The following is a 25,225-nucleotide window of genomic DNA, read 5'->3' as shown; positions in this document are numbered from 1 at the left end:
AATCCTCTGATTCTCTTTCCCTAATTGGATCCAATCCCAGCTTCAGAGGCTGCCTTTGAGACCCCAGGTCCTCAGAAGTGTTGTGTACCAGTCAGTCACTCAGGCGTGTACCATTGGGCCAGATAGGTGACAGCTCCCCACGCTGCCCCTTACAAGCTATGTAGCATAGCAGCCAACCCTTTAGCCCCTCTGGGCCTCGGTTTTCTCATCTGTAAAAGGGGAGGACATGCCACAGAGGAACATGTACACAGGACCCCATTTGTGCCTCTCCAGTGGTGGCTCTGCCCCTCAGCTTCCTCATCCTTCCTCTGCAGCCAGCTGCCCCCTTACCTGCCTCCCCACACCTACCTCTGCACTCTGGCACTTCCCTCCCACAACCTTGCCCTTTCCTCTGTACCCCAACACTCCTGCCTTTTGAGCAGCCCACCCCCAGTGCATATCCCTACCTAATCATGGACACCCACCATAAACTGGGGTGGGAAGGAGTCTCCATCCTGCCACTACTGCCATGTGTGACCTCTGACCCCACCACAGCCCTCTAAGTTCCCACACTGTATCCAGGGCTCTGTTCTCAAGTTTTCTTTCGAGTGTCCCCAGATGCTGGACTGCGCTTGGCAGCTTCATTCATTCAGTCAAGGGGGGGGGGAAGGTGACCTCTCTTGTCACCTGCCATGCTTGGGTATTGGATACAATGCTGTATGTGTGCCACACAATTCTGTGAGGGCCAATATTCCTGCTACAGGTTCACAGACAGGGGAACTGGTAGGTTAAGTGGGACCCCAGCCAAGCAGCGAGATGAGGCTTGAACCCCTTCCTATCTGCTGGCCCAGTCGGAGCCCTTCCCACCATCCTGAACCACCTTATCCATGTATCACCAACATGCATAATTGTCTTGAATAAACCCTGTGAACTGGGAAGGAGAGAGGGAGAACCAGAGTGAGGGGGTGGTTTGCCCAAAGTCACTCAGTTTCAAATTGTGGAGGCAAGACTGGAACCCTGGGCTCAGGACGTCTCCACTTTCCCATGATGCCTTGCAGGCTGGGACCAGTACGTCTCTTCTCTTCTACCTCCCCACAGTGCCTGAAATGAGCTCTGTCCACAGTGGGCATGACCTGGGCCTGAGGGCTAGAGGGGATCTAAACCCCCAAACAGGAGCTTCCTCGGGGTGCCCTGAGCTGGCCACGGTCCTTGCTGTGAAGTGTCTCTGTGGCCCTGAGAGGAGCCCAGAGAGGGCTTGTCCCAGCCTGAGCACTGCTGGGTGATACTACTGGAACCTAGGGACAGGAAATTCTGTCTCAGCATAACCAGAACTTTATTGCTGCCACATCGCACCCTGTCAGTCACTCAGCTTGTAGGAACAGGGCCCAGAGGTCTGAGCAGAGCTGGCGCCCAACACACACCTTCAGGGTCAGGCTTGGGAGACAGGACCCAATGCTCCCCTCTCCTAACCCCCAAAAATGGGTCCTAGAATCTTGAACAAAACCCCTGCCATCTCTGGTGTCCAGATGGGTCTGGATTTCAGTCCAACTACAGACTGACTCATCAGAACTAAAAATCACATTTGAGGCCGCCAAAGGCCACCAAGCAGAGATAGAGAAAGACTTGTCCCAGGTTGATGAGTACAGAAACAGAGGAGCAGAAACTTGAACCCAGCTCCAGTGCAGTTCCTGAGGTTCACACAGACTCTCCCAGGGGTCTCTGGGAGCTCCTCTTCCCCTGCCTCGGCATGCTCTCCACCTCCCTCCCTTCTGACTGGAGCTCTGCCCCTTGCCATCATTCCTGGAGTCGGAGTGGCCTCATGCACAGGCCCCACACTGATGGCTGCACATCTCTGAGGCTGAGAAGCTACAGGAAGTTACCGACCAACCCATCCAACCACTCAGGCAATACAGCAGACCAAGCACCCACCACCGTGTGCCCAGCACCCGGTGCATGGGAGGTGGGGAAGATGATGACACAGTCTCTGACCTTGGAACCTACCATTTGATCCCAGAGAGAAAGCTAAGGCCTGGAATATGGCACCACGTGGCAAGAAACCCTGGGGTGCTTGGCCCAAGGAATGCAGCTGGGTGAGCATTACCCGACCCTGAGCCTCAGCAGTAAAGGAGGGAGTAATCAGGAGAGGCTCCAGCTGGGCCTCAGAAGATCTGAACCGACAGAGAAGAGCAGGGGACATTTATTCCATGCCAGCGAGGCAAACCTGCCCAAGGTTGCTGAGAGTTGGGATCGCTAGGTCTGTGGGCACAGGGCACAGAGTCCCACCAAACTGGCATCCCTCCAGGCAGTGGCTTCCTTCCCCCAACCCGGGGCCTCTTTCTTTGCTCCTTCACCCGCCCCATCTCAGGTATGAGGTCATCTCATACCTGAGTTGGCTGGGAAATATTATTGGCATGCCTCAACTTGCAGTGATTCCCCAACCTGACTGATCACCAGGATCTTCATACAGATTCCCGACCTGCTCTGACCCACAGTCTCAGCATAGCCCAGGACAAGCCTGGTCGTAGGGACATTTTATGAGCTCCCAGGAAATTCTGGTGACCAGCCAGGCTGGGAGGCAGGAGGCAGCCTGGGGGAGGAAGGAAAGGTAGGGAGACCCTAAGGAGACTGAAGGGTGAGAGGGGGCTGTTGCAGGGCCCCAGCCCCCAGTGGCAGTCCGAACCACAGGCTTCAGGGCAGGGTAAAGAAAGAGAAGATCCCCGATGGAGCCAGGACAGAGTGGCCTGGGGTCAGGCAAGCAGGAGCTAGATCTGGACTGGACACTCAGATACAAAGAACCAGACAGAGAAGCCCTCGGGGCATACTTATAAACCACCCCAATGCTGTGTGGCCAAGCCACTATGGAGTGCGGGGGGCCTGCAGGGAGGGGGCAGGCTCACTGGGGATGAACAGGTGTCCCCAGCCCGGGCTCTGGCCCCACTATTGGTCCCAGGCTCTGGGTGAATCTGTGAGTGCCAGATGGCAGGTGGTCCTCTCATTTCACGTGTGTTTCCTGCCCCCTTTCCAAGGGTGGGGACTATCACAGCCCATCATGCTGGTCTGCACCACCCAGGGGCCCTCAGCAGAACCAGATCAAGTTCAGTTAGAGCCTTGTTCTGCGCCTGGTGGCTCCAGTCCCTCTGTTCTCCTCAACCTCCTACCCCCACCCCCACCGCACTGCATAAGGACTGAAGGAGTACTGTCAGCTTCAGCACTGTGCCCACCACCTCTAAACTGGGTCCTGCAGGGTCCCGCCAGGCCAGGGCATGTGTCTCCTCCTTCCCCCCAGGGCCAGTGCAGAAGCGCAGAGTGATGCCATGTCATGGACAGAGGGTTACCGCCGCCTGGTCTCCTTATGGAAAGCACTGCCTGGTCACACTTTCAGGGTGTGGGCATGGCAGAGAAAGAGTCACAGGGCCTGGCTACTGCTGGGCCTGGCCTGGGCCTGGAAATCAGGTGTGTGTGTCCATCACATGAGAGCGGGTAAAGCAGTGCCAAGGGCGGTTATAGACCGGTTCCCTGATGGAGGTGAAATATTTTGTGCAGGCTAATGGGTGGATATGGATGAACCGTGGAGTCCCACAGCTGGGTCCCCCAGTCTGGCCACAGGCACACATCCCCAGCAACCTGGGTTGGCTTGGGGTGCCTGGACAAAAAAATTCCAGCCACCAAAATTCCCCTACACCATCCCCAAAGGGACCACAGGTCTCAGCCCCCAGTCACTACACCATCCTGTGGCTCTACCTACCCAGGTGTGGGTTGAGCACTCTTGGAAAGAGTGGGGCTTCCCCTCTCTGGGCCCAGGACCACCCCCTGGGGACTCCCATCCTTAGCAGGCAACCTCTGCCTCTACTGGCCCAGCTCTCCGCACCTGCCTTCTCTCCATCTGGCCTCCTGAGCCACCCACCCACTCACTTTGTGGGCAGGACCTTCTTCCTGGGCAGAAGAGCCAAGTCCCAGCTATCTTTGGCCACGCCCACGCTGTGACCCCTCCTCACTAACGCCATCAGTAGGGGTGGGCCCCCAGAATCCGCAGAGAGAGAAGGCCCCTGCCTAAGAGCCAGGGGCAGAGCAGGAGGTGAGACTCTCATCTCCTCTTCCCAGCACAACCCAGACAAGGGCTGAGTCACTGTTCCTTGGAACCTCAGTGTCCCTATCCACACAATGGGGCACCTCTTCCCAGGCCCTCCCCACTTCCTGGGACTGTCATTCCGACAAATGAGATCACTCTCTCAATGAGCCATCCTCAACCCAGGGCTGGTTCTTCTGGTTGTAGCTGGAAATGCAGTGGGGCCTGGTGGGTACAGTGCCTCCCCCTGCCCTCCATCCTTTACTGCTGCTCAGGCAGGTGGGAGACGCCAGCTGCTGGCCGAGCGGAGTCCACACTCCCAGGCTGCCCTGAGTGACTGCAGCTGCCTCTGAGACACGGGCTCTGGACTCCAGCCAGCAGTCCCTGCCAAAGGCAAGGAACTCACTGTCCTCATCGCGCCGGGATCAGGGCTGGAAGGACCATCAGCTGGGCTCATCTCCCTCCCCAGTTACTGAAGTCTCTGAGGTCCAGAGCAGGCCTGGGACCTGTCCAAAGTCCCACACCCACCTGGACACCTCATAGACCATGCTCTAACCACCACTAGTCCCGAGCCCTGCACCCCGCCAGGTCTCGCGGCTCTGGCCCATATGAGGGTCTGATCCCCACCTTCAGTCTCCGGCACCAGGAGGGCCCTAGTCTGATTCCACAACAGAAGCCTGACCTGTCAGTGAATTGGGGTGGGAGCGCCCTTCCTCTCATTAACCCCTTCCACCCACCCTCATTTCCTGAAGAAAACCGGGAAGGCTCGCCCTGCTCTGTGGCTTCCAGATTTACTCAAAGGAAGACTTCCAGGTATTGGGGCTCCTCCTCAACTGGCCCATTGCCTGACACCAGAGTGAAAAGGGCTGGGGCCCAGAGGGTCCTGGGAGTGGCTAGGGCAGGACTGCTCCTCCCACCTTCCCCTCTCCCAGGCTACCAGGGAGGCGGTGCTTCTCCCTGCCCTACCCTGGCACAGCCCCCTTTCCACCCCATCCTGAACAACGGGCTGACCATTTGAGGAAATATCCCTGAGGTAAGTCCCACCCTTTCTCCCACACCTGCCGAGGCCCACAGCCTTCTCTAGAAGCAGAGTCTGCAACCCATAGTCCTGGAGTGAGGAAATAGAAGTACCCCTGGAAGCCCCCAAATTCCCTTGGGGGGATTCCTGAGACTCACAAAGGAACTTGAGCCCTAACCACCCAGCCTGCCTCCTCACCTTCCCTATGCTCGTGCCTTTTCCAGGAGGATCCTGACTCCCATCCTTGCCCATCCCCTGCCCCCTCTCAGAGCAATTGACTGGATGTGTCATCCTTTAGGACTCCGGCTCCCACCTGACATCTCCTCGGCCATTTATAGATGAGGAAATGAAGTTCAGCAAGGCAAAGCCACACTGCCCAAGGTAATGGACCTCCTTACCGGGCAAGAAGAGGTCACCCGAGACCTTCCCAGATATGCTGGCCCCACCCTGGTTCTGGTATTGCCTGGACCACTGTCCCAAGGATCACTGACCCTTAGGAGATACAAATGGTTCCCCAAGCTCTGCCCAGACCTACTCTTTACCACGATCCTAGATGACGCTTAACCTCCAAGTCAACAATAGTCTGTGTCCACAGACTCCTCTCCTGCCCTCATTTCCCCCAGTTTACCCATTGCTCGCTAGGGCCCACCTCAGTGGCCATAATCAGGACACATTCCATATCTGAGTCAACAAGCTTTATTGGTCAGGCGGAGGGGTATGGGAAAGGGACCGAAGCCAGGAGCTGAGGCTGCAGGGGAACTCTGAGCGGCTGACCAGGAAGGCAGAGCTCTCAGCGGGTGGTCTGGTGCACCTGCTCCCGGGAGGAGATGACCTTGCCGTCCTGGACTTCTTCCACGATGGTGCGCACCTGGCGGGTGGTCACGGCTGTACGAGACAGACACTTGGAGGTGGGCAGGGGCCAGGAGACCCTGGCTCAGCCCCCAGCCCCCCGGGTGGAACCAGCTGTTTTCTCCGCCGCTGCTTGCTGTCCATGCCTCTACTCGCCTCTCAATACCACATCCAGACCTGTGTCCCTCCTGCTCTTGCCACTCCCTCTTCCATCCCATCCCTGTGCTGTTGCGCCTGTGTGAATCCAGCCGCCCAGATGGGTGGTATGATCCTGACCCACTGTGTCCCTCTGTGAGGTTGGACACTTCCCAATGGAGTCTGTCTCTGGTCTCCCCCATCACCAGACTGGGATCTCCAAGACAAGAACCAGATCCACATCACCCTCATTAGATTAGATACCCAGGGCCAGGATCTTATCTTCCCCATCAGACCAGGGTCTGGAGGACAAGGAACATGTCCCTTTCTCCCATCAGACTAGAGACCCCAGGGACAAGGCTGCCTTTGTGCATCTGTAGGGTCTCAAGAACAAAGACCATGAGACCACATCCCTAATCTCCCCGTCGGAAGAGAGTCTCCAGAGCTAGGACCACATCTTCCACATCAGATTAGGATCTCTAGGTAAGGACCATCTCTCTGTCCTGCCCCCTCATCTGATTCCCCTGAATATCAACCCCCTGGACCCTAACAGGTCCTTTCCCCCACCCCTGCTAAGGATCAACCATCATTTCCTGGAGCTCCTGGGAATCCTCCCTAACAATATGCAGATGGGTTGCCAGCCCCATGCACCCCCACCCTCAGCTACCGAGATCCTTACGTTCTTTGGGCTTGTACTGAGTCAGGCTGGGGGGAAAAAAAACAGAGAGGAGATTAGATTTGGGTCTGAGATTTCCACCCCTACCCCAGGTCCACAGCCCTGGCTCCTGACCCCCAACTCACTGGGCGTCCTCGCCCTCCAGCAGGCGGCGGTAGGTGGCGATCTCCTGCTCCAGTCTTGTCTTCACATCCAGCAGGATCTTGTACTCCTGGTTCTGCTGCTCCATCTCACAGCGCAGTTGGGCCAGCTGCTCCTCCACACTGCCGATCAGCCCCTGGATCTGGGACAGCTGCACGCAGTAGCGGTTCTCTGTCTCAGCCAGGCTACCTTCCAGGGATGCTTTCTGCAGGAAGGCAGGAGGACCAGGGGTCACCAAGGATGCTCAGTGCCCCCTCCAGGGTCCCAGATGTGCCCCAGGCTTAGCAGCTCCCCTACCATGCTGAGCTGGGACTGCAGCTCAATCTCCAAGGCCTGCACAGTGCGCCGGAGTTCGGAAATCTCACTCTTACCGCTCTGTACCAGCTCGCTGTTGGTGGCCACCTCGCGGTTCAGCTCCTCTGTCTGCAGACAGGACACAGGACAGTGCAGCATTAGCTTGGGATCTCTTCTCTGAGTCAGATGACCCCCATGGTCTCCATATGCTCGGCCCAAATGGGCATCCCAGTCTCTCCTCACTCCACATAACTCCCCTGGATGTGATCACCTTCCTGACCTCCCCTGGGCCCCTTCCCAAACTTGACTGTAGGAGCAGTGCCTTCTCACCGGCATCCCACTTCCAGAAATGAGAGAAACCTTTGAAATGATGTGAAGCTTTATCTTTAGTCCCTCCAAGTAGAAGGCCCTAAAATAGGCAACTTGAGGACCAGCCAAGATATCAACCAGTCCCCTGCTGCCAGTTCCTGACCTCGTGAAAAGTTGGAAGCTCTTGGGGTCTTTATTCCTGCGGGGGGCTCTCCTCCCACCCCTAGATCCCAACTCTGGCCAAGCTCCTAGCCTATTGATGCAATGGGTGACCCTGGTCCCCTGGGATCCATGTGGCTCACTGAGGATAGAGCACCCCAAGATGCCAGGTACTAGGCATAAGCCAGGACTCGGTCTTTGCTCCCCACCCCCTGGGAGAGGCCTCTGGCCTGCTGCAGCCTCTACCTTGCTGAAGAACCAGTCCTCGGCGTCCTTGCGGTTCTTCTCTGCCATTTTCTCGTACTGGTCACGCATCTCAGACAGGATGCGGCTCAGGTCCACACCGGGGGCTGCATCCATCTCCACGTTGATCTCACCACCCACCTGGCCTCGCAGGGCATTCATCTCCTGTGGGGGGAGAGGGTTGTGGGTGTGGGCACTCGGCCTGTCCTGATCTCTTACTTCCAAACCTTCCCAGGCAAGCTCTCCAGACCCCTCCCAAGGAGCTCTCCTTCATTCTGCCTATCCTCTACCCTCTGCCCCTCCCGCTGACTCTTGTTCATCTGCTCTGTATGGGCTCTGTCCCTACCATCAGACTGGGGGTTCCCTGAGGACAGATTCTATGTCTCCTCCATTAGACCAAGGGTTCTCCAAAGATAAAATCTAATTTTTAGGCCTGTACCCTTAAAATATCCCCTCTAATTCCCAAATTCCCACATAGGGTCCAGGTTCAAAGGCTTGAGTTGAAGCAAAGAGACCTCCTCACCTATCCCTTGTCCTCATGAGGGAGGCCAGGATGGGCAGAAGAGGCCTCTGCAGACGCTGGGAGGATCCCCAGAAGCAGGTAAGCAAGATGGTACTTGGAGGAGGCTACCTTACATGGGGATCATGGCTCCGCAGACAGGGCAGCCCCATAAGGCAACAGCCCTGGAGCACCTGCTCTGTGCTCTTCCCATGGTCTCAGGCTTGGCAAAGCCCCAGAGTCCTGTGACCCCCTGCAGCCTCTATGACCTGCTGCCCTACCACCTCACCTCCTCATGGTTCTTCCGCAGGTAAGCCAGCTCCTCCTTGAGGTTCTCAATCTGCATCTCCAGGTCAGCTCTGGACAGGGTCAGCTCATCCAGCACCCTGCGCAGGCCGTTGGTGTCAGCCTCCACGCTCACCCGCAGAGCCTGCTCCGTCTCAAACCTGCAAAAGGAACCAGAGACTTAGTCTTGATGCTTGGTGGTGCAGGTCCATGTCCTGGCCAAGGCTCTAAGAGCTTGTGAGGGTTGATAGGGGCAGAGGGGTGGAGTGGAACCAAACTGTAGCCCCAGGGCCATAGGACCATGTAAGGCAAAGCCCCACCACCACTCTTGGCTTCCTGCTTCTCTCTCTTATGCCCCCTGCCTCTCTCTCCTCCTTCTCCCTGCCTAAGCCCAGTGACCTTCAGAATTTACTGCATTTGCCACATCTGTGACTAAGAGGTGGACTCCTCCACCCCCAGCTCCTGACCCTTCCCACAGCAACTGTGGTCCTAGTGTGAGGAGGGGTGCCCCAGTTCCCCCCAGCCCACTGGCTAGGGCTCACTTGGTACGGAAGTCATCAGCAGCCAGGCGGGCATTGTCGATCTGCAGCAGGATATTGGCATTGTCCACAGTGGCCGTGAGGATCTGGGGAGAACAGGAGAGTGATAAGGTCATTGGTGGGGAGGAGCTCAGCCGGGACCAGGGTTATGAGATGGATCTTCTTGCCCGGAGGCCAGGATGTGGCTGCCTTCTCCAGGAAGGCTTCTTTCCTGCCCAGCCTCTCACCTTTACTGGGCAGCAATTATTGGCAGAGGCGGGGCCAGCAGGAGTCTGATAGGCGAAAACTTGCCTCTCCTCCTCCCGGACCCTGCCTCCCCCCACATGGACCCCCTTGCTGGGGTTTGCCCTCAATCAGAACAGGTGGACAGACGGGAGTGCCCAACGAGGGAGACAAGAATGGTCCCTGGGGCAGTAGATGTCCCAGAATCCCAAAAAGTGGAGGAGAGGTAAACAATCCCCTCATTTTACAGTTGGGGAGATGGTGCCTAAGAGGCTCCCTCAGAAGGGGCCCTACAGGACCCCTCACCAAAGAAGAGTTCCAAATCAGAAGTCATGACCCTGGCTAGGCCTCAACCCCAGACTCCAGCAGGCAGCTCTGCCCTTAGAGGTTTGCTGAGTCCTATTCTTGAGGGGGGCAGTGGGAGGGATGGGGAAGCCAGAAAAATCACCAAATAAGGCACACAGAGGAATTTCCGAGGTCCCGCCCCCTCTCTCCACCTCCTCCTCCAGCAGGTGCCATCAGGAACTCACTAGCTGCCTTCACCCCACCATGGCCCAAAATACCCCCCTTGCTTCAAGAAGAGAAGTACCCACGTATCCAGCAGCCCCCGGAGCCCAGACTCTACATGCATCCACGCATCTTATCCAATTACCTGAGGTGGTGGCTGTAAGTCCCACAATGGGGAAACCAAGGCTCAAAGCAGTTCCACGAGGCCTGCTTTTCCCTGGTCCAGCTGCTGCCCCTCAAAGGGGAACATGCCACACAGTGGCTCCAAGGTGGGCTCCCTGAGACCAAGGCTCCCTGAGACCCTGTGACAGCCATCCAGGCTGACTCTGGGCCACAGTCAAGGGGAGGAGATGGAGAAGGAAAAGTCATACGCCCTACAGGCCCTGCCCCACCAGCAGGCCCTACCTTGTTCTTCAGGTCCTCAATAGTCTGGTAGTAGTGGCTGTAGTCGCGGGCAGGCCCCGGGGCCTGCTTCTGGTACCAGTCGCGGATCTTCACCTCCAGCTCGGTATTGGCCTCCTCCAGGGCGCGCACCTTGTCCAGGTAGGAGGCCAGGCGGTCATTGAGGTTCTGCATGGTGGCCTTCTCCCCGCCCGCCAGCAGCCCATCAACACCTCCAAAGCTGCCACCGTAAGCACTGCCAGAGCCGAAGTTGTAGCAGCTAGAATAGCCACTGCCCCCCAGGACACTGCCCAGGCCCCCAGCAGACCCCAGCCTGCAGGAGCCGGCACCCAGGCTGCCAGACAGCCGGCAGGAGGTGCGGGACGAGCCGCCCCCCAGCCCCGAGGAGCCCTTGATGGAGCTGGAGGAGGTGAACTGGCGGATAGTGGTGGTCATGGTGGCAGCAGCGGGCAGCAGGCAGGCACAGAGCGAGAGGGCTGGTGAGGAGGGAGACCCAAGGTGCGTGCTGCTGCCGGGGCTCGCCCGCGTCCTTTATAGGCCGCCAAGTGGGCGTAGCGATTACAACAGGATCGCTCCTCTGTTTCCATTCCCCTGAGCTTTCATCACTGCTGGCCGCCAGCCAGCTCCCAGGTGGCTGTGGGCCCCCTCCCCTCCCACCATCGGGGCTGTGCCTCCCTTCTCCGAACCCTCGTGCTGGGTGTCTGCAGACGCATGTGCGTGTCTCTGGTCTCAAGCCTGTCATCTGTGATTCAGGCAGGCCCTCCAGCTATGCTTTCCCATGACCTAATACGGAGAAGAGGAGAGATAGGACGTCACCGTCACCAGGCCCTCCCAGGCAGCTGCCACCCCAGCTCAGCCCACCTGGCCCCTGTGTCTGGTGGGGAAACTGGTTGGGGAACCAGGTAGCCCCCAGCCTGAGGGTGCTCTCCTCCACCACACATACACACACACACACACACACACACACACAGACTGAGACCCTGTCCCACCTTGGAAACTGGACCTAAATCCACTGGGCTCATCACACAATACAATGACCCTCAATTTACCACCCCATTTTACAGATAAGGAAACTGAGGCTCAGAGAGGGACAGTGCCCCACTGCCCCACCTAACTGCAGAACTGGGCTGGCAGGGTTCCTGCATCCTTTGTCCCCATTATTCCACAGCACCCCCACTCCTCCCAGGGCCCCAGCACACTGCTCCCACTCTCTGCAGAACCCTGATACCAAGGAAGTACTCCAGGAGCTGTGATTCCACCTGGCCGGTTTTCTGACACTGACCCCCATCCCTGGAAACCCTGGTGACCCAGGCTCCTTCCTCTCTAATCTCCCCCCACCATCCTCCTGTAGGGAAGTATCCTGAACCAGGGTGGGCAAAGAAGAGCTTGGCTATAGATGGGACATGACAGCCTGGCAGGAGAGCATCCTGGTAAAAGGGGACTGGAAAAAACGGGGAGGGCCATGTCGCCCGCCACCCGTCTTAGTCCTCCTATGCCAGAAGAGGCCTCAGGGTGAGGTGAGGGGCATATACCTCAAGTCTGAGCCCGCTGGAAATGTAGAGGACACTGTCTGAGGGTCTTCCTGGGAACCCCCAGCCAGCATTCCCCCCCATCCCCCATCTCCCGCAGAGGCCCACACCAGGTCCCTGATGAGGCCCTTCAAGACTGGCCCTGTGCCACCCACAGCCCCACCCTTCCCTGCCCACCTGGGTCCCAGGGTCCCGACAGGCCTGCTGGATAGAATGTGCTCATGTCTTAGAATGCGGATGGCTTCCACTTCCCAGACAGGCCCAGACAGCCCCAGCCAGCAGCTGAGAGAGATTCCCCAACAGCCCAGGAGCTGCCAAGCCACCAAAGCAAACAGGACGCCCCCCACGCTCACATGCACAGGAGCAACCCCGCCCCACACACATCCTGACCGGGACGAGCTGGTTTCCGGGGCTGGCAGCTGTGCCACTGCCACCCCCTCTCATCCATCAACACCTTGGACCACACCTTTGGAAAACCCCCTGTTCAGCCCCTCTCCCTCTGATCTTAAACCCAGACCTACCCCAGGCTGAGGCAGGGAGTTCCCTGTAACAGGTGTGGCTCCCCTGAAAGTCTATGGGGCCCTCCTAGGGACCAATCCATGGGGACCCACAGGGACCCACAGGCTGATTCTTGGAAACTGTCCCAGCTTGATGGGCTCTCCCAACCCTCTGCCCTCGATCTGCTGCCTTCTCTTTTGCCTTCCCAGGAGTCCCAGGCCTGGATGATGTGGGCAGAATGGACCGGCAGCTGACAAGTGGCACCCAAACACTTAACAAGCTGTCCTCCTCCCCAATCCCTCAGCACACACTGCCCTAAGCCAATGATCAGACCAAATTACACAAGGCATTGAACTTCAGGCAAAGCTTTAATAGCAGTCACTAGGGCAATTCCAGGAGGCCCCCTCAGTGAGGGGCTGCAGGAAACAGTTACAGAAAGGCAACAGCTCTTGGGTGGTGGCCCAGATGGGCACTCAGGGTGCGGCAGTAGCATGCTGGGAGCCCAAGGCAATGGCTGCCCCATGACCCTCAAGGCCAGGCTGTCACAGGTCAGAAGGAGCTTCAGTGGGTGGAGCGGTGGACCTGCTCGCGGGAGGAGACCACCTTGCCGTCCTGAACTTCTTCCATGATGGTACGCACCTGGCGGGTGGTCACTGTGGCTGTGGGAGGACGAGGGGGGCCACAGAGAACCTCAGGCTGGAGCCCCTCCCCTAGTCCCCCCACCACAGAAGGGTCTTCAGTCTCTCCCCATTCCCTCTGGGCCAGATGGGGCAGGCTCTTACCTTCCCGGGTGGGCTGTGAAATCAGGGAAGAGGAGTACTGGGTGGCCAGACTGCAGGGAGGGAAAGGGGGACCCGTCAGTTCAGGGGTGCTGGCACGGAGCCTGGCCCCCTGGGGGAGGAGCAGCTAGGGAGGCCTGGGACCATGGGAGAGAGGTCCCCAGCAAACCAGAGAGAACTCACAGCTGAGAATACATGGAAAAGATTAGCAACCACAAGGGTCAAATGTCAAGGCCCAGTAGGCAGGACTAAGGAAAGGGGACACCCCAAAAGAGGGCCCAGAGGTACTTTGTGGCTAACCATGGATTTACAAGGAGAAGCTGAGTAAGTGGTTTTTCCATATCCCAAAGGGCCCAACAGATAGACTCTATTAAAGCAGGAAGGACTGTGGTTAGACTATACATGGACCTCACTATCGTCAGGGAGCAAAAAGCTGGGGTGGGTGACTTAGCATGGAGACTCCAGGACATTCTCAGCCACTTTACCCTAGGGCCCTGATCTACCTGCCCAGCTCCACCCACCTTGCTCTTTATCCCGGATAATGGCATCACCAACCACACAGTCATCAAAACCAGAAACCCAGGGTCATCGTTCTCCACTACTTCATGTGCTCACTCAACATGTATTGCATGCTGCCAGCGAGCCACGCTTGCTCCCACGCTCAGACAGCTAGCCCTGCTGTTTTTAACTATAACACATCTTCTTCACACACCACCTTCCTTTCCCTGCCTTCCACCCCTGCCTTACAGTAGGGCTGCTCTGGCCTGACTTCCCCCCTCCAGCCTCCTGACAGGTCTCCCTGACCCCACTGGAGCCCCTCTGATGCAGCCAGAGTGAATGTTCTAAGACATCTTGATGATAGAAACTCTCCTCTGTGCAAAATCCCTCCGTGGCTCCCCACTTTCCACACAATCTAGTCTAGATGCTTTAATTTGGCCTTCAGTGTTCCTCAGCAGTGGGACCAGCCAGTGTTCTCAGTTCCACCTCCTGCAAACCTCTACACCTCCTGTCCTCCTACACCTCCTACACCATTTGTGCTGTCCCCTCAGTACAAATGTCCCTGTCTGGATGCAGTGGCTCCAGCGGAACCAAGCATGTGCCCCAGTGCCCCCACTCACTGGGCATCCTCGCCCTCCAGCAGGCGGCGGTAGGTGGCAATCTCCTGCTCCAGCCGCGTCTTCACATCCAGCAGGACCTGGTACTCTTGGTTCTGGCGCTCCATGTCACAGCGGAGCTCACCCAGCTGCTGCTCGATGCTGCTAATGAGCCCCTGCAACTGGGCCAGCTGGGCCCCATAGCGGGCCTCGGTCTCCGCCAGGCTGCCCTCCAGCGAGGCTTTCTGTGGGCCAGAGTAGAGGTGGCTGGGTGAGACCAAGCTGGGGCCCTTCTCCAGGGCAAGGACCCAGAAGGAGGACTCACCGGTGTGGGGTCATGGGTACTGCTGGTGCCATGGGGCAGGGTGAGGGCCCGTGTCACTGAGTGTGAATGACAGGCTGGGGGTGGGTGGGAATTCGAGTTTTCCAAGTGGAAGTCTGCTAGGCTGAGCCCACCCTGGGGTGACAGGTACAGGCCGGGGTTGGGGGTTGGGTCAAGGCCCTACCATGCTGAGCTGAGACTGCAGCTCAATCTCCAGATTCTGCACAGAGCGGCGGAGCTCCGTGATCTCCGTCCTGCTGCTCTGCAGAGCCTCGGTGTTGGTGGCCACCTCCCGGTTCAGCTCCTCCGTCTGAAAAGCAGGGTGGGCCACAGGGGCTTGAGAAGGCTTGCAGAGGTGCGGCAGAGGACAGGGTCTGCCCCTGAGCCCTGACCTGCTGGATCCAATTCCCACCCCACTCCACCCCCTGCCTCTCCCTGGCCTTTGTGGGGCTACAGACTCAGCTGCACACAGACACCCTCTCTGTCCCACCCTAGAACTTAGCAGATGCACCTTGCTTTGCATCCCATACTCCTACCGAGCACGGCTCAAAGACAGGTTCAATTCTCTTTGTGCCTGTCACCATCCTGGGCGCTGTAGCTACTCAGTGTGAATCTACTACAGGCATGAATTATTCATCCAAACACACACACACCTACAAATGTGCTGGGAGAAGCCCTACACAGGGATGACGAGATCTGGATCTGTTCCCCCAGCTGCAGTATGGCTTGTGTGAGCCTGAGGCCTCCCTGAGCCTCACATCATGCATCAGACATGAGCAGTAGGTCCAACTGGTTTCCAAAGGTCCTTCCAGCTGGGACTGCCTGTAGATCTACAAGTTTTCCAGCCCATACCCAACACCCAGCACATGCATGCACACATGTGCACACTTGCTCACCCACGGCCACCCACCTTGCTAAAGAACCAGTCCTCGGCATCCTTGCGGTTCTTCTCTGCCATCTTCTCATACTGGTCGCGCATCTCATTCAGGATGCGGCTCAGGTCCACACCAGGGGCGGCGTCCATCTCCACGCTGACATCCCCACCCACCTGGCCTCGCAGGGCATTCATTTCCTAGGTAAGAGGAGAGCAGGAGCTCACCAAGGCCATTGAGGGAGAGACCCCAGGGCCTGCCTTCTCAGCCTCAGGGAGACAGGCACAGATGGCAGACAGACACAAACAGCTCAATGGCTCCTCCCCTTGAAGATGGAGGCAGATGTGATCTTGTCTCAAACACACAGGGTTGTGAATATGGACCATCTCCCTCAACGTGTCCTCGGGGATGGACTTTGCCCAGTTCCAATGTATGCGAGGCAAAGAGAGATGGCAACTCCGCAACATGTCAGGGGATGAGCCAGGACAGCCTTGCTCACCACCCTGACTGCCTGCTTTATCCCCCACCACCAACCACACAGTATGGGCACAGGGGAAGCAGCCCCATGTTGGTATCAGCGAGGAGCCAAACCTCATTAGGAAATGTTAATCTGCTGGGGGGATGCAATCCCTATGACCAGCCTCAAAGCCAAGTGGAGATATCTTCTGGGTTCCTGCTACTCTAAGATTAGGTTCCCCTAATCTCAGGCCAGCCCAAAGGTCAGCTGAGAAGGAAGCTGCTGTCCCCCTATAGGGCCTGGGATCCCCATCCTTGGGTTGAGTCTTAGGGTCCCCAGGGCCCCAAGACCCTCTGAAAAAGGGAGGTGGGAGAGGGGGCAAAGTGGTGGCCTGGGTGTGGATATGGGTCAGGTAGACCTGTGTGGCTTTGGATAAATCTCTGAACCTCTCTGAGCTTGTTTCTTCACCAGTAAAGGGAGGACAGAGCTCCCTACCCCCAGCGCCACTGGATCAGCTGAGATAATTGCCATGAATCACTTGTAATGTGCTGAGCAGATTTTGGTTGTTGTTATGACTATCACTATTACAATTAATTAGAGTAATTAGCATGCATGTTCTTAGGCTGATTTGCTCATTAGATAGTTAACTGCCACCACTCAAGAGGCTGTGCCTCAAGGGACAAGGGAAATATCTCTGAGGGGAGAGAGCCCTCCAGGCTTCATGCAGGCCCCTCCAAGGGTCTCTCAGGATCAGAACCAGGAACGCACCAGAGATGGGAACTGGATTGAGAGTATGGCCCTGGCCCAAGAAGATTTGAGGATCCCAGCCTTGCTCCTTGTAGGAGTTTCTCCTGCATTCCCCAGGGTCAGCCTCACCTCCTCGTGGTTCTTCTTCAGGTAAGCCAGCTCCTCCTTGAGGCTCTCGATCTGCATCTCCAGATCAGCTCTGGCCAAGGTCAGCTCGTCCAGCACCCGGCGCAGGCCATTGGTGTCAGCCTCCACGCTCATGCGCAGGTTCAGCTCTGTCTCATACCTGGAAAGGGTGGAGGCATGAGCCAAGGAGTACCCCAGGACACCCCCTTGTACACACAGAGAGCTCTGATGTGCAGAGACAGACCCACCACCAGGCCCCAGGGGCAGACCTGGAGGCCCAGACTCACTTGGTGCGGAAGTCATCAGCTGCCAGGCGGGCGTTGTCGATTTGTAGCACCAGGCTAGCGTTGTCAATGGTGGCCGCCAGGATCTGGGGGGCATAGTGGGCTAGATAAACAAGCACTATGGGAAAGCCCTGCAATGCCCTCCTTGCAGCCCTTTGGAGAGTAGACCAGACAGAGGAGGTGAGGGTCCTTCCTTGCAGTCTCCCCCTCTGAGCACCCTGCTGGAGGGCTCCCAGAATGATGGGGGCACAAAGCCTAGCCACAGGTAATCATAAGGCCAGGAGATAGACCCACACATATTCACCCCTCTACTGGCCAAGCTGCATGGACTTCACACTCTCCTCCCCAACTAAATTGACCTCAAGGCTCAGTTGCCACCTCCTCCAGGAAGCGCTCCTTGACTCTGGATCCCTCCTTCCAGTCACACCTCCTCCCTGCCCATCTCTTTCACAACACTTCTCACAACTGTGACTTTTCCATGAGTTATTTGGTTATTTCCTCCAATGGACTCTGAGCTCCAGGAGGTCAAGGTCATTCTCTTCAGAATCCCTAGCCTTGAGCAAAGTACTTGGCCCACAGTCAGCCCCCAGGAAACATTAGTTTAATTAAGCAATTAAATTATTCATTTATTTATTTATAAGATTATGACCAGCCCCACCTCAAGCCTTTAACAAAGTTTCCTTCCCCCCCCACCCCCCCACCCCCCCCCCCCCCCCCCCCCCCCCCGCAGGATCATCTCAGAGGTTTAAATGAGAACAGGGAATGGGCTCTGGAGGGAGCAGAGGGTTGGGTATTATTACTACTACTGTCATTGTTTTTGTGAGAAATGCCTAGAGAGGGTCTACTCAAGTGCCATGTGGGTGGGAGGACACGAAGGCCCCCAAATGCCACCCAGAGGCAGGAGAGAGGAGGAACTCCGTGGAGGTGGCAGACGAGCTAGGAAACCTCTGGATGTTTTTAAGGCTCCAGGCAGACACACAGAACCATATAAGAGGAGACAGCCCCAGCAGGGAAAAGCAGCCGCAATAGCCTCATTCTGGGCCTCTGAGCCCCCTTGAGGGCCCTGTGAAGTGACCCTGGGTCAGGCCCTATTTCTAGAGCAAGCCCAAGGGCCAGTTTGTTACCCATCCCTGGCCTCGGTGGCCTACAGACCGGCCTCCCAGTCACTTCCCTGCTCAGGAGGCTGATTGGGCCTAGCAAGGGGCCCTTGTGCAAACCCCCGAGGGATGCAATGACTCAGAAGGGCAGAGGCCTGATGTGGTGCACTGGGGGTTGGTGGTGAGGAGCTGGCTGACCCCAAAGCTTGGAACGTTGACTCACCAGGGCTCCCCTGGGTTCCCCACTGCCCAGACCAAGCCCATTATCTGATCTGGCACTCCCACTAGCTCGGCTTCCAGGGGGCAATTGCAGGAATTCCCTTCCTGGCTGAGGTCCCGGGCAGGAACGGGCAAAGCCCCTCACAGGGCAGCACCAGACCTGGTTTTCCACCAGAAGACAGCAGGCCCCAGCGTGGCCTCCCCTAAACAGCTCCACATTTCTTTGAGGTCTCACATACCTCTGGGGGCTACAGCCCCCCGAGGACCCTCCAAGGGCAAGGCCTGTGTAGAAGACCCAGATGCCTCATGCACAGAAGCCCAAGGCCATGTTCTCAGAGGTCATGAGCATGTGGGCATGTGTTGTGTTCTCCTTCGGACTTAGAGTAATTCCTGCCCTTGGGAGCTTCCAGTCTGAGTAGGAATACATAGCTCCTTCCCTCTGGGACCCTCAGAGTCACCATCACGGAGAGACTGAGGATGACCCACAGTGAAACCAGCTGTGAGAATATGCCAGACTCCGTGAAACCAGCGCAGTGAACAGGGCATTGACTGAACCACAGAATGTTGAAGGGACCTCAAGATCTGGGGATAGAAAGCAAGTGCCACCCATTCAGGAGGGCTCCCTGGAGGAGGTGGGACAGGCAGAGAGCCACAACCAGAGACGAATGGAATAGTGAGAAGGAGACGGCCGGCTTCATCTCCCAGCAGCCACACCAAACTCCCCCACCTCTGTGCCTGAGCCCACAGTGTTCTCTGTACCAGGAATGCCGTCTGCTGCCTTCAAAGCTCTGAAGCCTTCCCCACCCACTCCTCCATCACTCACCCACAAATACTTCCCCCCCCACAAAGGGAGAACTCCAGTCTCCCTGCATGGGATGCCCTCCAGGTTTGGCACCTTGGCACAGGGCTGGGTTCCTGAGCGAGTAAGAGTGAATGAATGAATGAAGACCCAGGGCAGAGAAGAAATGTACCAAAAGGTCCAAAGTTGAGGAGGGCACTAAGTAAGGACAGAGGGCAGAGGGCAGGGAACTGCCTGGCCCACACACCTTGTTCCGCAGCTCCTCGATGGTCTTGAAAAAGTGGCTGTAGTCGCGGGCGGGCCCGGGCCCCTGCTTCTTGTACCAGTCATGGATCTTCACCTCCAGGTCGGCGTTGGCCTCCTCCAGGGCGCGCACCTTGTCCAGGTAGGAGGCCAGGCGGTCGTTGAGGTTCTGCATGGTCTCCTTCTCGCTGCCCCCTAGCAGGGCGTCCGAGGAGCTGAAGCCGGAGCCGAAGCCCACGCCGAAGCCCGCTCCAAAGCCGGAGCCGAAGCCAGAGCCGAAGCCCCCACCCAGGCTGCAGGTGTAGCCGCCACCGTAGCCACCCCCCAAGCCCGCCGAGAAGCGGGACGAGGTGACCGACATGGTGCCACAGCTGCCGACTCCCAGGAGGCTGGGGGCCCTGCAGGCGCCCCCTACACGAACTGAGGACATCGGAGAGAAGCCCCCTCCGGGCCCGCACAGGCCCTTGACGGAGCCGGAGGTTGAGAACTGGCGGATGCTGGTGGTGGTAGCAGCCATGGTGTCCACGAGTCGGGAGCAGGGTCTGGTCTGGACAGAGACCCCGGGCAGCCCTTTATAGCCAGGCTAAAGGGAGGCTGGGCCCCCGGCCCTTGAAGTCAGAGCCAAAACCCAGCCATGTAATTTGCTTCGGTACCAGCCGCCCAGGGCCCGGGGCTCAGGCTGGACATGCTGAGTGCATCCCCGGGGACCCCTCCCCTGCCTGATCTGGGCCGGGGCAGGTGGCCTCTTAGCAGCCCATTGTCTGTTCAGAAACAAAGGTGGTGTTGGAGCCACAGCCCCAGGGTAGGGTGAACCTCCATCCTCAGCCACAATTAAGCAGCTGAGCTCATTCTTGGGGGCAGTCCGGAGAACCCAGCCCTGGGAGCCAGACGGGGCCTGGAACAAGGCTCCACAGGCCTGGAGCCCCGAGGCTGGTCTGGCCCCCCAACCAGCATTCCTGGGCCCCAGGGAGAGAGGGTGGAGAGATTCAGGGTGACACCCTCTCCCAGGTACAACATGGCCCTGCGAGGGCCCCCCAGGCTGAGGGGGATCTTCCAGCTGAAGAGTCCACAGCTGTGGGAGGGGACACAGCTCCTGGCCTGGGGGATCGGGATCTAAGCGGAACAGACATTTCTTCTGGCCCGAGGGAGCTTTGGATGCAAATTGCCAGGAAGTCAATTTACAAGTCTCACCTTCCTCATTTGTAAAATGGGGTAATTCCTGTCTCCCATGGTCTTTGATGGAATCTAGAGAGGCGGTGCCATCAGGGAAATTGAGGTCAGAGGTCTGAAACCAGAGGGAAAAAATGAAGCAGAGAGTTAGGGTGACCACTTCTGTTCATGCCCCCAGAGCAAAGGAAAGCCACTCCTGAGGGCCCCCCTGGAGGAGGAGAAGCAGGGTGCCTCCCCTAGCTAGTGTGCGGCGCCCCAGGGAAGGGCCGCCCCAGTGAGGAAGCTGCATCCCACATCCTGGCAGCTGGCACCCGCCCGCCGCCCAACAAGAGATTACAGCCTAATCTCCTCGGCGCTAACGATTTAGGTGCTGCCAGGACACTGGCGTCTGCACCGGGCCTGTCTGAATGGGGAGCTCCCAGGGGCGCCCAGGGCCTGAGGGACAGGCAGGTGAGGGCGAACCTGGAGCCCATGCGGGTGGCCTGGGCTCTCAGCCCACACACGGGGACAGGGTGGGAATCAGGGTTTCCTCGTAAGCCAGGTTGCTGTGCTGAGGCTAGACTTCCAGAAGGACGTCTTGCTTAGAAAGTGGGGGGGCCTCTCAGGTGAAGATGTCTCCTCTCTGGGGAAGTGGGAACAGCTCAAGCTATCTGGGAGAAAGGGGACGAACCCCAACCTAACCCTACTCTGGCCCTGCCTGTGAATTCTGGGGGCTCCCAGTGTGGCTAGGGTGGGAGGATTGAGAGGGGGCTCGAAGCCAAGGTACAGGAGCCAGGTCAGACCAGCAGGGTTCTCACATGAGGATAGACATCAGGGAGGAATTCCTGGCCATCCAGGACCTCGGGAAGACCCAGGGTCACCTGAGTGGGCCAGAGACAGGCCCTGTACCAGCCCATCGCCCTCTCACAGGAGGACACGCAAAGCAGACCCTTCCCTTCCCCACGGGAACCACACTCCCAGGGATCCCCGTCTTCCAGGAGCCGACTGACCTGTCCCCTCCAGGCAGGCCTCCCTAGGCTGAGCGTCTGCCTTCCACACAGAACCTGGAGCACAGCCAGGGGCTCTGCATGCCTCTCCCTGGAGCCCACAGCTCAGCCCTCACCCTACCTCCAAAGCTCCCAGATCTTAGGCTCAAGCCCCAGTGTCAGGGGGCAGAGAGTTCATGAACCTCCCTTCTTCCCTGCCAAATCACCAAGGCCCCACCTACCATCACCACCACCTGGGCCCCTCAAGCTCCCTCACCCCTGACATCAGACTGCATGCCAGAGTCTGGGCTTGTCTCCCCACACTGGTGACTCCCAGGCCTTTTGTCTCGCTCTTTGGAGAGAGATCCACCATCTACGGATCCCCCAAGGGCATCCCAACCCAGGAAGGCCTCACAGGCTGAGTGAAAGGGCAGAGTTAGACCCCAGGGAAGCCTCCCTGACACTTTGCAGGACCTGACTATCCCTGGCCAAGGAGACCTACACAGCTCAGGGATAGCCCTCGCCACACCTTCCCAGCAGTGCTGAGAGGAAACTGAGGCACACAACACTTGAGTGGCAGGCGGGCAGGCAGGCAGGGCCAGGTGGGGTGGCCCGGCATTAGCAACAGAGCCAGGCCCGGAGCCAGGGCCCCAGCAGCTCCCACTCTCCCTGCGAGAGGGGAGGAAGGTCGGACAGGAGCCAGCCAGAGGGCTGCACAGAGGTCCTCTCGGCCATGACGCCTCCTGCCCAGGCTTGCCTTCCACCCCCGGCAGGGAGAGGCCCCTGGCAGCCAAGCACCAGGCCCACAGCCCCCGCAGTCATCAGCAGCTTGGCCCACATGGAGGATGAGAAGAAAAGGAGGAAGAGCTCCAGCCCCAGAGGTTGCTGGGAGTCAAGCACAGTGCGGGAGGGGACCAGACGAGGAAGTCAGGGAGTGGCTGAGATCACCCCCAGGGTCCCCAGGGCCGTCAGGCCAGCCTGAGGCTTGCCTAAGCCCACAGGCCCTGGGTCTCGTCTCCAGAGGTTGCTGAGAAGCCAGTGTGCTCACCGGTGGAGTAGACACAGGCCTTGCCTCCGATCTGAGCAGGACCAGGGGGTGGGGAGAGCGTCCCTGGAACCACCCCTGTGATATCACCCCTGTGATATTGATGGAAGGCTCAGAGTGTGGAGTAACTGGGGGCCCCAGTACACAGTTGATGTCTAATAAATGCATGTTAAGGAGCCCCTGGCTGTCTCAGTTGGAAGAGCCTGCAACTCTGATCTCAGGGCCATGAGTTCAAGTCTCATATTGGGTGTAGAGATTACTTAAATAAACAAATAAACTTTTAAAAAAAATAGATGCCGGGGCTGCCCGGGTGGCTCAGCGATTTAGGGCCGCCTGAGGCCCAAGGTGTGATCCTGGAGACCCAGGATCTAGTCCCATGTTGGGCTCCCTGCATGGAGCCTGCTCCTCCCTCTGCCTGTGTCTCTGCCTCTCTCTGTCTCTCTGTGTGTGTCCCTGATGAATAAATAAATAAAATCTTAAAAAAAAATAGATGCCTATTAATACTGACCAAGGTCATGCCACATCATCCCAGCTGACCTTGGCTCTACGGCTCACCCCCCAGGCATTAACTGTCACCCCCTAGGACAGTGCCCACCCCCCACCCCACCCAGAACCCGGGGCACAGCCTGGACAAGGCAGGAGCTCTAAAGTGCTTGCTGGACCATGACTGGGGTGGAGACGGGCCCAGAGAGGAAACACATGGCTATCTCTCACTCTCCACCGAGGGAAAGGGTCCATATCAGGTAAGGTGGAGGAAGTGAGAGGCCCAGGAGTCTGGGGGGGGGCGGGGGGGCTCCCCACTGGGACCTTGGCTGAACTGAGGAGGAAAGGGCCCTAAATCCTTCAGGGGTCCCAAAGAGCTTGATGCTACCCGCAGACACCTGCTACTAGGTACCTATCTGCTCCTTTCCACATACCACAGACCCTGAGCCCTTCTCACCCCTCCTGTGTGGGAACCTTGCCTGGGATGGGAGCAGCAGGGCCATGAAGGAGCCCACGGGTCCCCTGCCTGGCCAGCATGCCCTCAGAAGGGCCTCCATGCCCAGCCACACCTGCCCTCAGGTGGAAGCCTCCTCTTCCTCTACCATTTCCTCAGCCTCTGTCCTGAGGCCCAAGGCCCACCCCACCCAGATCCACCCACTGAGGACTTTTGTGGAGCTCCAAAGAGAGCCTCTCCCCTCCACTCCAGGGGCTGTGGGAGTATGGAACATTCTTGGGACTCCTGAGTCTCCTCCCAGTTAGGGGAGTTGGAGGCAGGGGTCCCCCAGTGTCCCTTTACACATCAGGGGCCTCTGAGTACGCTCTCCTCAGGGACAACAGACTCAGCCACCTCCCTCTGACTGGTTTCCAGGAACCATCAGCCTGGGGGGGACCCAACGCATAGGGTACTTACAGCGCCCAGAACACCGCACCGTTCCAGGAGAGCCACATCAGCTGTCCGGGGCCCCTCCCCCAAAAGGACCCAGAGCCCTTAGGGGTCCAGACAGGACCCAGGTAGGAAGACAGGGCAAGGGAGGAGGGCAGGGAACCAGCGGGAATGGGTGGAGAGGAAGTCTGGGCCTGAGGGAGGCATGTGTGGGAACTCTTGCTGCTTCCCACAGCCTAGAAGGCTCCAGCCTGACAGGACCGACTTCTCTCCTCTGCCCTTCTCACCCTCCTCCTTCCCATTCCTCCCTCCCTGTCCCTCTCTCCTCTTCTCCCTCCCTCTTTCTAACCCCACCTTCCCTGGCCTGAGGGCAGCAGCCTCTTGGGTTCCCCTTTCAGGCCTGGGGCTCACACCCTCTCCCCATTTTATCTTACAAACTGGCTGAGGTGGCCCTAGAATCTGAGGGAAGAGAAGTCAGATCCTGAAGGGACCTGTCCAGGCTCCTTCCCTGCCTTCCCAGACCCTCAGGCCCTGCCCCACCTGCCCACTCTGTTCTTCCCCCGACTGGCCAGTTGCTCCCTATCAATCCACACCCATTTGTACTTAATCTTTAATGCTCCTAGAGTGATCTCCAGGGGCAAGTGTGGGCCAGTCTCCCAGGGAGAGGCTTTGTCTCTCCCCTCAGACTGGACACTTCCTCGCAACAACAGCTGTGTCTCCCCCATCAGACTGGGAGCTCAGTTGGGTTGGGGACTGTGCCTCCCCGTGTGAGCCCAGGGATGCTCTGAGCGTGGCCTGGCTCCTTCTTCCTTCACGTAACAAGGCTGGCAGGATGAGGGGCAATGTCTCTTGGCTCTCTGTCTCTGTGCCGACCACCCAGTCCACCACACTGTGACCCTGACCAACAAGGGGGGAGGAGCAGTGGGGGGAGTGGGGTGGAAGATGACCTTGGTAGGAGGGAGGGAGGGAGGCTCATAGAAAAAGGAACAGGAGAAAATCAAGGAGGAGAATGGGGAGGATCATGGAGGAGGACAGGGAGGATCAAGGAGGACCAAAAAGGAGGGAGAATCACAGAGATGGATGTTGAGGACCAAGGGAGGGAGGATGAGGGGGAGGAGGATCACAGAGGAAGATCAGGGAGAAGAAATAAGGAGGAAGAAGAGGAAGCCCAGGGGAGGCAGGACCAGGGAGGAGGATCAGGGAGGAGGAGGAGGACCAAAGGAGAGAGGAAGAGGAAAAGAGGCTCAGGGAGGACGAGGTAGAGGACCAGGGGAAGGAGAATGAGGGGAG

General features: G+C 58.1%; 2 protein-coding genes across 3 annotated transcripts; both read right to left on the bottom strand.

Annotated features, from left to right (window-relative positions):
* Window positions 1-5,743: 5,743 nt before the first annotated feature.
* KRT17 (keratin 17) lies at window positions 5,744-12,138 on the bottom strand. Its single transcript, XM_038547353.1, has 9 exons — window positions 12,030-12,138; window positions 10,327-11,106; window positions 9,196-9,278; window positions 8,658-8,814; window positions 7,873-8,034; window positions 7,162-7,287; window positions 6,849-7,069; window positions 6,727-6,752; window positions 5,744-5,948 (listed from the first exon to the last, which is right to left on the bottom strand). Exons 2-9 carry the CDS (start codon window positions 10,756-10,758, stop codon window positions 5,854-5,856), a joined length of 1,302 nt encoding a protein of 433 aa, XP_038403281.1. The 5' UTR covers window positions 10,759-11,106; window positions 12,030-12,138; the 3' UTR covers window positions 5,744-5,853.
* Window positions 12,139-12,699: 561 nt separating this feature from the next.
* Window positions 12,700-24,208, bottom strand: KRT42 (keratin 42). 2 transcript variants are annotated; one of them, XM_038547350.1, is made up of 10 exons: window positions 23,963-24,208; window positions 20,581-20,674; window positions 19,394-19,936; window positions 17,035-17,117; window positions 16,751-16,907; window positions 15,456-15,617; window positions 14,730-14,855; window positions 14,248-14,468; window positions 13,133-13,182; window positions 12,700-13,009 (listed from the first exon to the last, which is right to left on the bottom strand). In XM_038547350.1, the coding sequence occupies exons 2-10, from the start codon at window positions 20,617-20,619 to the stop codon at window positions 12,912-12,914; spliced, it is 1,479 nt and encodes a 492-aa protein (XP_038403278.1). In that variant the 5' UTR covers window positions 20,620-20,674; window positions 23,963-24,208; the 3' UTR covers window positions 12,700-12,911. The 2 variants fall into 2 exon arrangements, with proteins under 2 accessions (XP_038403278.1, XP_038403279.1); XM_038547351.1 differs by having other exon boundaries at window positions 19,394-19,584; window positions 23,963-24,203.
* Between the last annotated feature and the right edge of the window lie 1,017 nt (window positions 24,209-25,225).

Source organism: Canis lupus, chromosome 9 (genome assembly GCF_011100685.1).
Source record: "Canis lupus familiaris isolate Mischka breed German Shepherd chromosome 9, alternate assembly UU_Cfam_GSD_1.0, whole genome shotgun sequence".
NCBI classification, from domain to species: domain Eukaryota; kingdom Metazoa; phylum Chordata; class Mammalia; order Carnivora; family Canidae; genus Canis; species Canis lupus.
This window is presented reverse-complemented; position numbering and strand designations above follow the sequence as displayed.